This window comes from Cimex lectularius, unplaced genomic scaffold (assembly GCF_000648675.2).
Source record: "Cimex lectularius strain Harlan isolate CLEC.00 unplaced genomic scaffold, Clec_2.1 scaffold51, whole genome shotgun sequence".
Classification (NCBI taxonomy): Eukaryota; Metazoa; Arthropoda; class Insecta; order Hemiptera; family Cimicidae; genus Cimex; species Cimex lectularius.
In genome coordinates, this window is record NW_019392674.1 from 680,978 (window position 1) to 699,524 (window position 18,547).

Below are 18,547 nucleotides of genomic sequence, written 5' to 3' on the forward strand. Positions count from 1 at the left end.
TTTTTTGTGTTTGTTTTCTTNCGCTCGTGCCATTGACTTTTTTACCTCAACTAAAAACCTTAATTAATTGTAATATATTAATTGGTCAAGCAGACCACGAAATTAGTGAATTTAATTATTTTCTTGTTTTTTTTAGACAAAATACATACCTATGCGTGTCATCAGTAATATGTTGCTGTTGCTGTTGTTGTTGGGGGAGGTTAAACTAACCACTGAGAGAATGTTATCTTGTGAATATTGTTACCTCAAACCGTTAATTAACAATTAACATCCATGATTCTCCCATTGTATCTAATTGCGACGGAGATGAGCCGTCAGACGGCGTCGTCCGCTTTGACTCGGTACACGTAATTATACAACTGAGTCTATTTAGGCAGCATAAATCAACCTGCAGCTAATTTACTTAAATCAAACGTATTTGTCAAAGGCGTTAATAATTCAAATTAGGGGCCGGGGATAATATAATACACGTCAGTTAACATGAGCATTATTATATTAACATCGCTCCATATCCTGGCCAGTTTAGACGCTAGTCACGATGCCCGAAGACAAACAATTGGGGTTAAGTTCTTAGCAAAGCACAACTAAGTTTGCTTACTTTCAATCCAATGTTTTTATTTTATTTTAATTTTTTTTCTCCTTTCTAACTCTTTTGCTTTATTTAGCCTTATTTATTTGTTTTATACGTTCCTCACATGTCTCAGCGATTATTTCAAGACGCAAATACTTTCTCTTTTGTATAATCGTAATTTTATTTTAGTTTCATTACAGCACAATTTACCTATACTCTTACTTTTTGCGAACGTGACTTTGTTGTTAAAGAAAGATTCACTGATTAAAAGAATACACGTCGAATTTGTTTTTCGATTTGGCTATCTGACGATCGTGCGAAAGGCTCGTTCTTAATGTGACGTTTTAAACAGCCCATTAGGCCCAAATTGGGAATCCAGGACCTCACAATTGTTTTGTTCTTTTGTACGTTGGCTCTGTCGTATTAAAATTTATAGTTTGTTTCAGACAAGTGTAGTGCCCATTGTGAATACAATGAGGCTGACAAGGCCTGACGTTCGCCTGACGAGGCGTTCTTTTTGATCTTCCTATCTTTAAAGTGAGTCGATGTTTGCTGAAACGAAAAAAAAATTACAACTATACTAAAAGGTTTTGTTCTCAAGAGAAAACAATAAAATCGTGCTATGTTAGTACAACTGTCTTTCAATCATAAGTCACAAATATTTGAAAACATGTTTTGGACGTAATGTATATGAACGTATAAAATTGATCGTAGTAGTTGTTGTAAATCAGGTATGCGCCTTTATACATATTACATGATTTTCTAGCAGCGAAAAAACAGTTTTACGGTGTGCATAGTAAAGAATTTGAAGAATCTTATTTTTATTGTTTACTTGTTACTTGGCGCTTTTTGCTGTCCTGTGTGCAAATCTATAACAGAGATTGATGCATCAACAGAAAATGCCATTTCTAGTTTTTTTTTTGGATACCACATATACACTCAAAGACATTCAGAACAACAGAAAGAATGTACCAATTCTTGAATTTATCAATAATGACCATCTGGTTTTGGGCGACATCAGTCCACTATTCATCTTTTTGTGGACATCATCACTTCAGGTGACCACTGTGGGCGATTGGTCCGAGTCGTATTCGAATCCCAACTTTGCTGATGGGTTTTTAATTAAATATAATGTGAAAAATGTGAAAATTTGTAAAGTTTTTTACTGCTCATGAGCGATACCCAACAGGTAGTTGGAGTTACTGTTGGGAATAATATAAAAACATTTACTAGATTATATTTGATATTTTTAGATTAATTTTATTATTGAGAAAAGTATAAATAAATAATTCGTTTCTCTTGATACATTGTATTTTTTTGTAAGTAAAGTGCCCTAAGAATCTAATTTTTATTTTTACTTGGCGCTCTTTGCTGTTGTCTGTGCAAGTGCATAACCATTTTTTTTAAATTGTGGAAACATACAAAATGTAGCTTTCTTCCTCCATCCCTCTATCTCTTTCTTTCTCTATCGATCTCGCCTCTCTTTTCTTTGTTGTAATCTTTTCTTTTCGTTTCAATTTTCTAGGACTCTAAATTACAGAATCTTTTGACATTAGTATTGATACAACAAATATGAAAAACAGAGAGAATAATTTATATAACATACTCCAATTGGGAATTAAGTTGAAAGCATTGTGAGGACGCCCGTCCAAGGGATGTGTGCGGGGAGGTAACTATACGGTAATACATGCCAACTTGTTAGAAGTTCCCTTTCTAATTTATGGCAAACACTGTTTATAACCATATTTAGATAATAGAATTATATAAAAGTTATACATATAAATATCTCTAATTTTATAAACATCTGAATATATAACAAAACAATTTTGACAAAGTATCATCAAACAGTATAACAATGTTATATACAGCATGCATTATAATTAACAAATACATTGAAACTACATATAATTGGTTTTTGTTATTAAGGCTATTGTTTTTGAGAATAGAACTGTAGATCACAGTCAATTTTGCTATGTCTGTTTTTTTGGTTGTAAGAGTGGGCATCTTGTTGGATATGCAACATTTCTTTGACCAGTCTTCTGCCTAGATTGATTTCCTTGTCAACCAGCGAAAGGTTTTAAAAGTCAAAAGTATTTTGATACTTGTGGCAATGTTGGCCTTGCTTTTCCTTGCCCCTGACATCATATATATGTTGCCTACACCTGCTCTTAAGTAGTTGTTTTGTTTGTCCATAGTAGGCAGCTCTGCAGTTATTGTAACATTCTTGTATACCACGTTGCTGCGAAGCTGGTTAGGCACTTTTGACTTTAATTTGGAGAAAACGGAATTTCCAATTGTGTTTTTCTATTTAAAAGTAGCCTTTAAAGTGCGATACCTAGCTCTATTTTTTATCAGGCTTGACAACTTATTCGAAATGTCTTAGACATAAGTGCCTTTATATATCGCTAGATCTTGTCTGTGTTGTCTTCAAGTACAAGTTTAGTCTTAGTGTGTTTTAAGAATCTATCTTGAATTAACTTATTAATAAGTTACATAGGATGTTGGTCTTTGACTACCATCTGTTTGATTACTATTTTGTTTTCAAGCTTTTCTATAAGCTATTTATTCTTAGTTTAAACAAGTAGAGGGAGTTGTAGCTCAATACCCTATCTGATGATGTTGGGTTTTGATACACTTCAATTCTGCCTTGGCGGAATATGAAGAGTGTAACTGGACGATCACCTCGACGGCTATCACGACATAAGCGGAAAGGATTTATCTCCGATTGTAGAAATTATCAATTTTTATTATTATTATTTTTTTTTTACGAGGTCATATAAACCATCGGGGTGCCGGTGTTTTTGAAAACAAGCCCATTTGCAAGTCGGTCTCGAATGCAGGGCCACTGGATTCGAACCCGGGACCTTTACCTTATAGAGATGAGCGCCGTGTCAACGTTTAAATTGCTGCAGCCACCGACGCCACATCAATTTTTATTATTATTATTAAAACTGTTATAATTTTTATGTTGTTACACGCCCGTTTTACTCATGTACATTATTTCATTATTCATTTTTGTTAAGGATTGTCGCTAGGCAGCAGCCTTACTTCAGGTGACCATAATACCACTGATACACACAATTATCATAACATAGATGTATTTGTTAAAACTTTAATTAAAATTTCAAAAATTCTTCTGTAAAAAAACTTCAACACGGAGATGTAGGTTTATTTTAAAAAATATATTTTGTTTTCGTCAATAAGTATTTTTTTAAAATTCCGTTATAGTTTGCTCCAGCTGCATACGACGATGTCTAAATGCTTTAAGTTTTCCATTTATTGGATATTATCACAATGAAAGTTTTTTCTTTAAATTTTTGAATGACGAATGCGTGATTCTCGCCGACTACGAGAAGGCGAAAATATTTCAGCCAATTACACGACCTCGAATAGGATGGATAAATCCTTTCGTCCCATTGGTTTTTTTAAACAATAGGCGGACTCACGGATGAGGAAACAGATCATTAAAATAATTAAATTCCATTGGTAGATACATATCTACTTCATTGACTTAGAGATGGCGATAGGTATGATTTACTGCTCTCAACTAGCTCTCCTATTGCTTAATGGAAGTCTCGAATTGTTCCAGCATCGATAACAATTTAGAACCGCTGTATCCATTAAACTCACTTTAAACAGGCTAATATACAAGTAAATTAAATCGATCGAACTGTAAACATAACAGGGCTAACAAAATTATGAAAGGGAGAGTGTAGGCTTGTCAAATAAACAAACCGGATAAATCAAGCTCAAGTCAGCGAGCTTTGTACTATTCGGGGTAATTTATTCAAGTTTCTTTTCTTTACCTTCGATTAGGGTAGAGGGGAAAGTTAGTGGGCTTGATTTATAATTCTCCTCCTGGTCTACCGAGAAGAATCATAAAACCTCTTCCTTGATTTGTCCGATTGTTGTTATTTTAATATAAAAATTAACAGCATCTGAGGGGTTTTCGGTTGATTATATTCAGGCTAACTCCTAATTTGTAACGGTTTCGCGAAATGATTGTCAAAGGATTAAATATAATTTATTACTACTGCAGGAATGATTCGTTGAATAGCTGTAAATTTCTAATATTTAAAATTTCTTAATTCAAAACTCTCACTTTGGGCTAAATTTAATTTATGAGACATAAATTAAAACCGGAAAGGAATTTATTTCTTGAAATGATGGAATACCATGAAAATGTAGTTATGAACGTGTGTCTACGGGGTTTCTATATCTTATGAAATTTTATTTACCTTATTTGTTAATAAAAATGTTACTTGTTTACAGACAAGCTTCGAGCTTAAACTTGTGAGAAAAATATAAAATAGAAGTGGAAAATTGAATGAAATTTGACAGAATAGATAGAGGGAGTAACACAATAAATAGAATGTACAGAAATAAATAAATAAAATAAATTTAAATTAGATAAATAGACAGATATCGTTATAGATCGAAAGAGGGAGGGAGAGAGAGAGAGAGAGAGAGAGAAAGAGAGAAAGAGAGAAAGTAAGAGAGAGGGTGAGTGAGAGAGAGAGATAGGGGGGGAGAGCAAAAGTAAGGTAAAGTGAGAAAGTAAAGAGAATAAGAGAAAATAAGCATCTACATAAAATTGAAATGAATAGACAAATTTATAAAAAAGGAAAGAGAGACGAGATCGATTGAGAAAGAAAAAAGTGTTAGAGGGATAGAAATGGCAGGAGATAGAGATAGAAAGATAGTGGTAGAGAGATGGAGGAAGAAAGCTACCTTTTGCATGTTTCCACAATTAAAAAAAAAAAAAAATAGTAATCGCTTTTTCCCGTTGGTGCATCACTCTCGGTTGTACACCTGCACACACAACAGCAAAAAGCGCCAAGTAACAAGTAAACAATAAAACAAGATTCTTCAAATTCTTTACTATGCACACCGTAAAACTGTTTTTTTCGCTGCTAAACAATAATAAAATATATTTAAAGGCCTGATTTATAACAGCCACCATGATCAATTTTATACATTTACATTAATATTTCGTCCAAAACGTACGCATTTTTTCAAATATTTTTGACTTATGAAAGATAATTGAAGCTTAAAATAAGAAGTAGAAAGAGGGAGGGAGAATAAAAAATCAACATTCTACATGAAAGATTGATTGAAAATCAAAATATATGAGGAGTAGAAATAAATACATATTATGATGGATTTGAATAGAAGAGATGATAGAGAGCATAAAAGAGAAAGAGTGAGGGAGAGAGAAAGAGAGAGAGAGAGAGTGGGAGAGAGAAAGAAAGAGAGAAAGAGCGAAAAGAGGGGGTTAAAGATGAGATAGACGAAGAATAGAAAGGTGAGATAAGGGATAAATAAATAGGGCTCGAAAGGGTCACGGAAATGTAAAATTAAGAAGAAGAAAAAATGAAAGAGAGAGAGAGAGAGAGAGAGAGAGAGAGAGAGAGAAATGAGGGAGGAAACATTTGATATTTGAACATCGAAAGACATATTATTTTAAACGCGAAATAAATTGTTTTTTATTATATAACACGCCATTGTTTACAGAAGTATTAAATAATTAGTAATTAGAAACAGTTTTTGTACCTATAAGAACAAAGGAACAGTATAACCAAACATGCTTGTCTCGAATGAGAATTATTTAATTTTATAGTATTCTTACTTATCTTATATTGTCGTGACAAGCCACTTAAATTCTGTAGGGAGCCATTGACGATTAGTAACGAATTAAATCCATTTCCTTCGAGAGGACCTATTTTGAATTTCAATGGTACTCCTGCTCACATCTGGTGGCAGTTATAAAATCCTTAATTGTCCAGTTCCTCAAACACAAAGAAAAGATTGTAAACCGCCGATGGGTGGGAATATCAAGCAGCCAGGTGTTGGAAATTCCTGTTCTACGGCAACCTACGTGGAGACGATTAGAAGATAATGCGAGATATTGTATGAGACCTACGTCGCGGGGGCATCGATGGGCATAAAAGTCTACGGCTAATTGCAAGATTTGTATTCAAAAAGTATCCGTTATACCGTCAAGAGGGACGGGGCAATTATGGTGATTGTTTTCAAGGAAAAGCCGTCACGGTGACATGTACGTGATCCAACACTGTGACTACGCATGACAATATGAACGTCTGGCCGGTGGACAAACACCCATCTCAAAAGAGATCGGTCAAACAAACAGTATTAATCATACGCCTTAAAATGACTATGATTTATCCAGAGAAAAACAAGTTNAACATTTCCCAATTTGACATTGATTAAAAAAATCAAGGATACTAATTTGACCAAATTTCAGGCAATGAAATCTGTCGAGATGGTATCAAGTGATAGCACTCTCTGAGAGCAGGTCACCGACTGCCTGATTAGACGTCGAGGAGGATTATTGGAAGTAATCGGGAGGAAAGTACTTGAAGATTGGCGTGGGATTGGAGGTTGGTTTGTAGTTTGTTGAAGCTGGATCTTGCAACATGTTTTATAAACGGGAATTGCTTTGCCCACGGAACTGAGAATTCGTGATTGTAGGGGGTTGATTCTGCGGGGTTTAGAAGCTTTGGTTAAATCCAATAATTCAAGGGCGTATGTTCACATTGGTTTCAGTAATAAGTTGCAAATGCGTATTCTGTTGTCGAAGGAGGGTTTAGATCTTTTGTCTTGTAGTCTTTACATAATGGACGTCATACGCTTAGTTCTGTCCTTTTTAGTCGTTTATGGAGATTCGAGGTCATTCGAAGCTTGTCTTGATACAGCCCAAGGTCGCTGATGATATTTTAAGTAAAAAAAGAGGGTGAGGTAATTGTAGGTAGAGTGGATGCGATGGAGGGTGAAGGTTATATTTTGGAATTTTGTGGTGCTCAGTTCGATTCGCCATTTTATGAACCAATTTTCAAGAGTGTGACCTATAACATAATCGTAGATAAAGGATAGAATTGCAGTGTCATTGGGGTATGCTAGGATATTTGCTCGAGAGGGTGAAGGATATCACCCGTGTATATGGTTTAGTAACGGACCGAGGAATAATAGGCTTAGATTGAAACATAGATTTTTAATTTTAGAATGATTCTTGAAATTCTGAGTGACCATGCAGTGATGAGGAGTAATTAATGAAGGCAATAGGATGCTTTTAGAGAGCAGCTTATTTCCTACTAAAAAATTAAAGGACTCAAGATGATCTCTCGGTGTTGGTGGAGAGCTCAGAAGAGTGAAGTTTAGCAAAAAAAGCATAGAAAATAACTGACCGTTCTTTCACTGGTTTGGCAGAAAAAATAAGAAAACCTTTAATCTCCGATCAGAATCATATAGCTGCAAAATACAGCGTTTTTTTTTCCAAAATTGGATTTTTGGCCGAGTTGATTGGGTGAATGGGGTGATAGCATATGTAGTACATAAAAATAATGACAGGGTATGTCTGGAGGATCTGGTATTCCGTTTAACTGTTATACGATTATTATTATGTGTTTACATTGACATTTACTAATTTTATCCACTCTTTACTTTTATATTCAAACATCAACTGGGGAAAGATTTTATCTAATTGAGTTATTAAGCCAAAGAGGAAGGAGAAAAGCAAGCATTTCAAGTTTACAACCGGTGTTAAACCGTGGGCCCGTACGCCGAATTTTGGTATCACTTTACACCGTATCTTGGCCGTCGATCTGACGAGATTTATTCCCTTTGAAAGCAGAATAGGCGCAAAAGGGCTTCGGCGAAGGCCCCGGCTTTGTCGGAAGTCCTCGTGGAGGCGTTGTTAATAGCGGGAAAGGGAATCCGAGGAATCAAAGAGATAAGCATCTCCTCTGGCCAGTCTGAAAAAGAGATTTTAATTGAAGAGGGTCACCATTTTTGGCCGGATTCCGCCGCCAGAATTCTTTACAATGCTAATTAATAACGTTGAATTGAGCACAATTTATTACATGGGTCCACCTTGTAATTTTTTGTTTTTTCAACAATGCTCTCGTCTCACAGCCGAGCCTAACCTACATTAGGTAACATTTATGAAATTTAAAAAATGTCTTGCACATAAAACATAAGAAAGAGAGAAAGGGAAATAGAGTGAATGAGTGAGAGAGAGAGAGATGGGGAGAAAGTGTGTGAGTGAGAGGGAGAAAGTTAATGAGAGAGAGAGAGAAAGAGCGAGCGAGCGAGAGAGAGAGAGAGAGAGAGAGAGAGAGAGAGAGAGAGAGAGATTTCCGTTTTATTAATACATGCATTACTCAAAATTTCACCTCCAGGACCAGTTTACATCTAAAGTGAAATACAATGGTAGATTTCAATGACTCTACTTATTATTAACAAAACAATTTCTTTTCATACATCATTAATAAATAAAAATCATGTAAATGAGACTAACTTGACAAAAAAAAGTTAATTTATCCTTAATTAGGGAATTATTTACACAAAGATTTACAATCACAGCTGAGCAAAACCAGGCATCAAACACTTGTAGCACAAAAAAAATTGCTATATCAGGAACCATTTTACAAGTAAACAATTATTTTGATTTACATACAAGCACAAATGTTGTAGAGTATTTAAAGTAAGATATTTTTAAACTTAAACTATATATGTTTACATTGATATGAAGATTATTCAGAAATCGTGAGATGCGGTCTCTTGTGATATAGGTTTCAGAAAAGCATTTTCTTTATCGTGCCAACGTTTCAATCTTTATTGAAATCATCTTCAGGGCCTGGGATTTACAAACATTGTTTAAATTTAACAAAAGCATGTAGGATGTGAAAAAAAGTGAATTTATACAATGCATTTTTCCACATCTTACATGTTTATGTTAAATTTAGACCATGTTTGTAAATCCAAGGGCCTGAAGATGATCTCAATAAAGATCGAAACGTTGGCACGATAAAGAAAATGTTTTTCTAAAACCTACATTACACCAGACCGCATCTCACAATTTCTAAATAATCATCAAATAACGGTCACTAATCACCACACACATTGATATGAAGAACATTTTGTACTTTTACTTTTTTATTTACTGAAATTAATTTACAACCTTTATCTTTTTTAATCTGTCGTTTTTGTATATATCTAGAAAGTAGATTATTTTTTACAGATTTTTTAAATGACTATATTTTTGGATTTTGGAATTTCAGTCGGTAAATTTGAGAAACCTTGTGCCCCTTTAACTAAAAACGAATTACTAACCGTTTGAGTGTTATGCTTTATAACCAGGATATGCCAATATTTATTCCTAGTTCGAATCCCGCTCGTGCCATTGACCTTTTTATCTCGACTAAAAACCTTAATTAATTGTAATTTATTCCTAGTGTTCAGATTATGAACTCAGCTTTAAATTTTATCTTCTCATATATACACTGAGGTTTTTTTAATTTTATTATTTTTTACATAGCGCATGTAATATTATAGTGTAAGAAGTCTTTTATTTTTAAAAATTATAGTAATTTAAATTTATCGTACATTATATCATCGTTTCTTAAGTTTAGTATATACTTAATACCCATATTTGATCCTATTTTTAACTTTTTTATTTGCATATAATTTAAGAGAAAGAAAGGAGGAGAGAGACAAAGACAGACAGACTAATAGAAAAGAGACATGTTAAAATAGATGGCTGCAGAATAATACATAAACAGAGAAAAAGAAGGGAGGGAGAAGGGCGAGAGAAAATATTGAGATGCAATGGAGGCAGAGATAAAAAAGAGTGAGAGAGAATCAGAGAGAGAATCAGAGAGAGAATCACACGTTGGCAAAGAGAAAGCAATAGATAAACAGAGGGAAAGAAAAAGAATTAGAGAGAGCGAGAGAGAGAGAGAGCGAGCGAGAGAGAGAGAGAGTGAGAGAGGGAGAGAGAGAGAGAGAGAGAGAGAGACAGACAGACAGACAGAATAATAGAAAAGAGACAAGTTAAAATAGATAGCTTCAGAAAAATAAAAAGCCAATGATGGGTGAAAAGAAAAATTTACGTAAGCATGCGTTTCCAAAAAGAGACTGATGAGGGGAGGCTGATGAATCGGTATCAATAAAAAGGAAATGAGTTTGATGGTTGTCTAGTTCCTGAAAAGAAACCCAATAAATATAAGTGCTATACATTTCTAAGCTTTAAAACATAAATCATTACCCCGAATGGAAAGGAAAAATATATGTTAAGATTTTGTAATTGGAACATTCAGATTAGTTACAACATTGATTTACAACACGTATTTTCAGAAAAGTTGTAAATAGAAGTCTTTATTTGCCGATGGAATAAACAAAGTGATAAGGGGAAGACGGGGATAAAACTAGGGCCAAGATTGTACTTCTTAAGCGTTTGAAAAACAATAGGCCGGTTTTCATGCAGAAAAACCGGTCCCGTGGATGTGAATTTGTTGCGGGAAGCTTCGTAGGACATGCGTCAGTGTCAAGGTTCAATCACTTCATCCTGGAGACGTTCCTTTGTCGGTACCCTGGGAACTAATGGCAAGAAAAACTGCCCTCGGCAAGGATGACCACCATTGTCTACGGGATCTTTTAACTTTAAGTTCATTCATAAAATTTACACAACGCTTTCGCGAAGTATATCTGAATGTAATTATTGTTCTCATATATTTTTACCCACAATAAGAGAGATGTAAAAACGGTAGTTTGATGAAAAACTCTAACAAGTATTTAATGAAACGACATATGGTTTTCTTTTTAATTAACAACATCCATTAATAAATAGAATAAAATACGAAACGATTTTTTTTAAAAGGATATTGAAATAGTTGAACTTTGAAGTGTAGATATTTTGACCATTAAAAAAAAATAATTTAAGAAAGTCGCCATTATCATAAAGCGCAAGATTTTCACATTTGTTTAAATAATCCATTTGTATAAGACTTGGTGAAGCGGTAACCATTGGCAATGGGTCGGTGTCCATCTTTTTGCCGGTGTTTTCCGAGGTAGGTGTCCTGGATGCCGATGCTGACGGGATTGACGTGCAGAAACCGACCAAACTGATTTAGTTAACACATACAGGAAATGTCCAGACATTTCCAGATAGAGTCTGACTGCCAGAGATCTTTCTCTAAATTAAGAAACAAATGTTCTAACCATCATTTAATTAACTTCAGAATGTAACTAATTCTTAACTTATTTTTCTAGCCGTCAAAGAATCGTCAAGAGAACACATTTACATAAATTTGTAGCTTAATTTGGCTGTAAAAGAATGGTAAATTTCAAAACAACTACAATAAAAATGTTTTGTTTTCTCGAATAAAAGGCAGGATAACTAACCATAAAAATCCTAATTTTAAATAATAAGTTATTCTACTGTGTAATATAACTCACTGTATGACACACACTCCCTAAATCATAAAACAATTATACAGGTCAATATTACTTATTATTAATTAATCTTTATGTAAGGTATTGGTTGAGATAAAAAAGTCAGTGTCACGAGCGGGATTCGAACCCACGGCCTTCGGCTAAATCGAATTTTCCGTCCTTTCGTCGTGTAATCTATTCGATTCTCGGCGACAAATGAAATGGCCTCGGAGAGTTTTAGTGAAGGTATACTTCATTTTACTTATTAAATTCATTAGAGTTTGTGGTCCGCTTGACGAAATAACTTCGTTCACTTAATTAAGCTTTACGTAAAGTATTGGTTGCGATATAAAAGTCAGTGTCACGAGCTGGATTCGAACCCGCGACCTTCGGCTTCGATCGATAAAATTCAAAAGGTGGGTTGAGATGGGAAGTTGGTGTCCGAGTGGACCGAAGTCACGATAGCTCAAGTGGTAGAGCAGCGGCGTATTTAGCCGAAGGTCGTGAGATCGAATCCCGCTCGTGACCCTGACTTTTTTTATCTCAACCAATACCTTACATAAAGAATTATTGATTGAAAGAAGTTGTTCGATCAATCGTACCACAAACTCTAATTAATTTTATTATATTACTTCAATTAAATTATTTAGCTGTTTTAATAATTACATAAAGTAAGGCTTTTCATGGAAAATTTGTTTGACTGTTAGGGTTTTTAATTTATATTATTAATTGGTCTGTTGTGTGTCACTGGAGTCGTGCGTCAATACTTGAAGGTCGTTGTGAATTTGCATTTTATTATCAGGTTTTTTTTCTCCATCCAACTCCTCTTGATTGCTTTAAATTTATATTTAAACGATTTTGATCACTTCACCCTCTGATACACATCGTATATTCACGCCATATATTCATAAAATTGGCAATACAGGTCGTAAAGTAACTCTGTAGCACTTTTCATGTGAATTCAATTAAAATGTCAGATATTTGTAAAAAATATAATAAACAGTGTGTGATCAATTTTGTTCCTATGCCTGTTGCGATCGTCCATGTAATGTTGTATATGCGTCCTTCCGAAATTTACCATGATGCCGATACTCTTCTACCGTCTTCATAGGAAGTAAATTGTTTCCTATTCAGGGCAGAAGCTGGAAGAATTGAAATTCTGAAGAGACAAAGTCAGGAAAACACGGTGGGTCGGGTAACATATCGCAGCCAAACTCCAACAATATCAGGCCATCTGCAAAGATTCCCGTTTAGATTTAATTTGGATCATACCTTTTCCAGCAGGTACATCGTTGCTGGTGTCCCTCAATGTTTACAAATCTGAGGTAATAGTTTTCTGCAAGCGTAAGAACGTTGCTTTATAAAAACGTACAAATTGAAGGTGTAACTGTGTAGTGGTTTGAGTAGATCAAACATCTTGGGAACATATTGGACCGTAAACTCACTTTCATTCTCCATGTCGATAAAGTGAACAAGAGCAAAGCAGCTAACCTCCTACTTTTAGGGGTATGCACACGGGTGCTTTGTCGGAAGTCTTGTCTGTTTCCTATAAATAAATTTCTTCTAAACGAGGTGGTCATCAGGCCGATGTTCCTGTATGCATGCCACTCCAGGAGACATACATGCAGGACTAATGTCGCCAGGCTGCAGGCTATGCAGGACAAGTTTCTGAGGCTTGCGACGGACCCCACCATTTACTCGCATATCGAAACTGCTCAATGGGAAACGATGGTGCCGGAATACATCGGATGAAGAAACCCTTACATTTTTTAACTATTGCGAAGCCAGTACCAGTACAATATGCTGCCACCATATGTTGCCAAATAAGCAACTATGCTTGGACAACTGTTACATGCGCAGGGAATAAAACACGCTCTCCTATAAGTTGGCCTGACAGCTGGGGTTTTTAATCTAATATTTTTCCTCATAGAAAATAATGTGAAATACAAAAGTGGTTTACTTATCATTACACAATGTATAAAGTTGTAAATAAAATTTCTGATCTGTTCTGTAATTATGAAATCCTATCTTACCTACCGCTGCTGCAGTGAGATGCGGCAACAGGTTTTTGGAAGTCTGATAGAAACAAGCAGGCGTCCCACAAGGGAGGTCCAATCCCTTATATATATATCCTCTACTACTGACCTACCTACACAACTCAATACCACATACACGGACGATATCGCAATATTTTCATCTAACTCGAATCCTCTACAAGCTACTTTTGGGGTAGCTCCTCCAAGAACACCTTGAGCCTGTCGAGACTGGTGGAAAAAAGACAAGGCTGAAAGAAGAAAAATGTACTCACTAGTTCACATTGAAAAAAATCCTTGCTCTCCACTGTACATCAACAACAAGGAGATAACTATTTTCATTCTAGTCAAACACAAACGACCTGGACAGCAGACTGACGTAGAATCCTCACACAATCCTTAAGAAGTTACAATTTAACATAAGACTTGGGTCAACTGGGAAAACTTCTAGAATCAAAATCCATCTTGCTCGTCAACTTTACACTAAACTATAAATGATGATGATGATGATGAGGATACTAGGAATATGGAGCCAAGGAATTGCATCCTTCAATTAGGTGGGACTGATTCTCCGCATGCCAAACACATGGTAATGAAACTAGGAAGCGGGGTTTATGGTCCCCAGGCACTGCAGCCTTCTGGCTTATTTTAACTTTTTAGTTCCCTAGTTCAGTGCAATGGACCCAATCTTTCTTCTTAGAAGTATTACGTCATTGACTGTTGCTGCTACAATTTCATTCCCTTTTATCACCCAGTTTTTTTCTGTACGCTAGGTTATGTCTCAAGATGTCGCTTCGCATTCGAAGATGATATTGGTATGGGTGGCTGATTCTTTCTCCTCATGACATAATGTGCAAATGGGATCATTATATATGCCCATATTATGCAGATGTTTTCTCAGATGCTAGTGACGGGTTAATAGTCCTATCACTCCTCTGAGTCTGGCCCTGTCCAACTGCAGCGGTGAGTTTGCCAGTCTAACCTTATAGACTTCACTGCGAACACTTTGGGCACTGGAACTGTTCTGCCAAGTCATCTGACATCTGGCACATCCAATCTTTCAATCAACAGCGCTCAGACGACAAAGCTAGTTACTACGTCACTAACCTCATTTTCTTCAACTACTACTCTAACTAACTACTCAACGTTCCTTTTGTCAACGAACTGATCCGTTCCCGATTCCAAAAACTTCACACTAACCTCTCATCTACCCTAACCCTACTGCACAAGCCCTCACTACACATTCTCATCTCAAGTACCCACCACGTCGCCTAAATTGACGATGGCCTCAAGACCTTCCCACTCAATCCCTCATATTGAATGCCAGCAGTGGCTGGTTTCTCATGGCATGTGTCCTCCAGATGCAGCGCTGACATAAGTGTAATTGCTGTGACCGTGTGAAAAACGTTTTGTGTGAAATGTACTTATATGTATTGGGTACAAATAAAATAATTTTAAAAAAAATTATGATCATTGTAAATATTTGAATTTTACAAATCAATTTTTATTTACTGATAATTAGTCCCTTTTTCCACAAATTAAAAATTGTTGCGGTTGAACGTTTTTACATTAAAAACAAGATTAACAAGTATCTAATTACTTATGAGAAAGATTAGCAACGAAAAACATTTATACGAAATGGTGACAAGTGTTTGATTTAACAACAAAATGTCGAAAGCTCTGTTTCCATTTAAAAAAATAACCAAAGAGGCAAATATTTTTTTGAGGGATTAGCAAACAGCGGGATATAAGCCCAGTACGTAAGTGTGGATTGAATATATGCATTACGGAATGGCATATATGCTTTAAAAACTGTTGATTGCGAAAGGCTTAGAGAAGGGGGATGGAAAAAATCACATTGCCAAAACAAATCCGTCTGAGGAGACATATTTTTTAAACTTGTGCGAAAATGTACCTAACAACGAAACTGGATTAATCCGGGCCGGCACATTTTTCCAATTCGCCAGTCAAAATAGCAAGGGGGGAAATTGGACCCGGATGGATATTCTGTGTACAAAGAGGTCGGTTTGATTTTTTTTTTTTGGTTCTCCCTTCAGTTTTTATTACGGTTCCGCGGTGTTTCACCACCTTTCCCCATTCCGGTCTTTTATAATTGAAGAATGGTTTCCGGATTGGTTTTTGGTAATTGGTCACGCGTCGGAATCAATAAACGTTCCAATTACTCCAATTACACGTTTTTGTAATTTGGAATGCGACAGGTTGCGTTGGACTTAATATACTTATAATAACAGTTGTAACAACCTTGCCAAATATATAATTTCTTACATCGTTCGACTTAATTATGATAAATGTACTGATTACCCTACTTCCATTAAGTTATCCTAAGTTTAAAACGCTTTTCTAACATAAAAATACCTAAAACACGTAAGAATATCCCTAATTAATACAAATACAATAACTAATAAAAATATTTATACATATTATACACATTAGACACACAATGCCATGCAAGGAACTAGCATATGCCTGTTGCACGGACCAAACTAGATGATGTAAATGAAGATGTAATGAATTAAAAATAAAGCAAAAAATAAACATGTCAACATATTGTAGAATTTAAAACATCGTAAAATGTAATGAATAACCAATAAATCTTATATTTAAAAAAAATTAAATACAGCAGTAGCCTAAATGATACATAATTATCTTTAATTATAATAAAAGCCCTTAAAAATTTCCTTTTCTGTTTTCTATTTATTGGATTTAATTAACCTCTTCCATTGGAAAAGCAAGTTAGACAAAAAAAAATTAGATGATCCCATCTGTGAGTTTCAGTAGGCTAAAAATTGAGGACTATGTTGGCTCTTACGTGCTATTATCAATGATAATTCGAAATAAATGTATAAATTAATAAATACTTAAATAAATATTGAGCCAGGTAATACAATGTGCTTTTATGTTTATATTATAATCCTTACAAAATTTATAAATGCAGCCACATGCTTCCTACTGGATTTCGAAATTAGCAACCTTATATTAAACGTCAACTTTAAATTCGTAGGTCCTCATCGTAGAAAATAACATGCTCGAAACTTAAATTTTTTTTCGATTATACACAAATTTCTCAAGCGTGTCAATGTTGCTAAGATGAATTTTCCTCTTCATACTTTCCTTGTGGCCAGGTGTTTTTTAATGAATAAATATAGAATATATATTGAATAAATAAGTAAATAAAGAACATTAATATTTGCCCTCTAGTAATAATTATAATACAATGCTTTGAGGGGTGTCGGTGGCCGTAATGGTTAAGGCGTTGTCACAGCGCTCATTACTGTAAGGTAAAGGTCCCGGGTTCGAATCCAGCGGCCCAGCATTCGAACCCGAGATACTTACACAACTGCTTTTCCAAAAGCACCGACACCGAGGACCTCTGCTGTTGCGAACTATCGGTAAAAATAAAAAAAAATAGGAANATTTAAAAATCGATCCTTGACAACGATGGATTGACGATAAAAATATTTTTATAAAACAGAATTTTTAATGGTCTCCGTCTATGGAATCTTAAAAATAAAAAATAAGTTAATTAAGAATAATTACTAATTACCTAGTATAAGGAATCAGAAATAAACAAAATATATCAAATAATTTTAGGTGGCCTCCGCCCCCGTGGTAATCGGCAGAGATACTCTTTGTGATGAAAGAACATAGAACAAGAGAGAGAGAGAGAGAGAGAGTGAGAGAGAGAGAGAGAGAGAGAGAGAGAGAGAGAGTGTTTGAGGGATAGAAAGGGCAGGAGATAGAGATAGAAAGATAGAGGTAGAGGGATGGAAGCTACATTTTGTGTTTCCACAATTAAAAGAAGAAAAAATAGCAATCGCTTTTTCCCGTTGGTGCATCACTTTCGATTGTACATTTGCACACTCAACAGCAAAAAGCGCCAAGTAACAAGTAAACAAGAAAATAGGATTCTTCAAATTCTTTACTATGCCCACCGTAAAACATTTTTTTTCGCTGCTAAACAATCGTAAAATATATTTAAAGGCCTGAGAGAGAGAGAGAGAGAGAGAGAGAGAGAGAGAGAGAGAGAGAGAGAGAGAGAGAGNGCGTATCTAGCCGAAGATCGTGGGTTCGAATCCCGCTCGTGCCATTGACTTTTTTATCTCAACTAAAAACCTTAATTGATTGTAATATTTTCTTATATTGATAATAACTTTCACCAGGAATAAATGGCATTCAAATAGTTTATCGATAATTAAACCTAGGTATTTACTCTGTTTTAATTATTCTATGTCGAAATAAAATTCGGCCTAATTTCTTTGTTTCTACGAAATTTTCATGACGTTTGTACTTGCTGTGTGGTGATAAATGAAGTATTCTATACTTCTTATGACTTAGAAATTGCTTGGCTGTTAACATAAACCTCTAAGTTTAAAAATTGTAGTTTTACGAGTAGCTTATTCACGTAAAATCCTACATGGGTATTATGTGTCTTTTGTATGGAACCTGAAACGATTTTATGTCTGAAAAGGTCGACTTTTATCTCGACGTTACTATAATCAGTCATTTGAATGTTCACGTGTCGTAAGGGAGGCGATGGTTAATGAAGTAGAGAGTTCTGTACCTCAGTGGATGGAAAGGTGTGACTGTGTCCCAGTCCCATAAATAAACAAGGATTGAACAACCGGCCGTTTAACTTTATTGTCCGAACGTTTAGTCTTCGGTATAACGTCTTTATTTATTCTCTCGGACT

The 18,547-nt window shown here is 35.1% G+C and overlaps 1 protein-coding gene across 2 annotated transcripts in view; it reads right to left on the reverse strand.

The window, feature by feature from the left end:
* Positions 1–18,480, reverse strand: part of LOC106662160 (tyrosine decarboxylase) — a 165,421-nt gene extending 146,941 nt beyond the window's left edge. For both annotated transcript variants that reach the window (XM_014386005.2, XM_014386008.2), the window contains exon 1: positions 18,419–18,480. In XM_014386005.2, the coding sequence (XP_014241491.1) occupies positions 18,419–18,457 (39 nt within the window). In that variant the 5' untranslated portion in view covers positions 18,458–18,480. The remainder of the gene's footprint in view (positions 1–18,418) is intronic.
* Between the last annotated feature and the right edge of the window lie 67 nt (positions 18,481–18,547).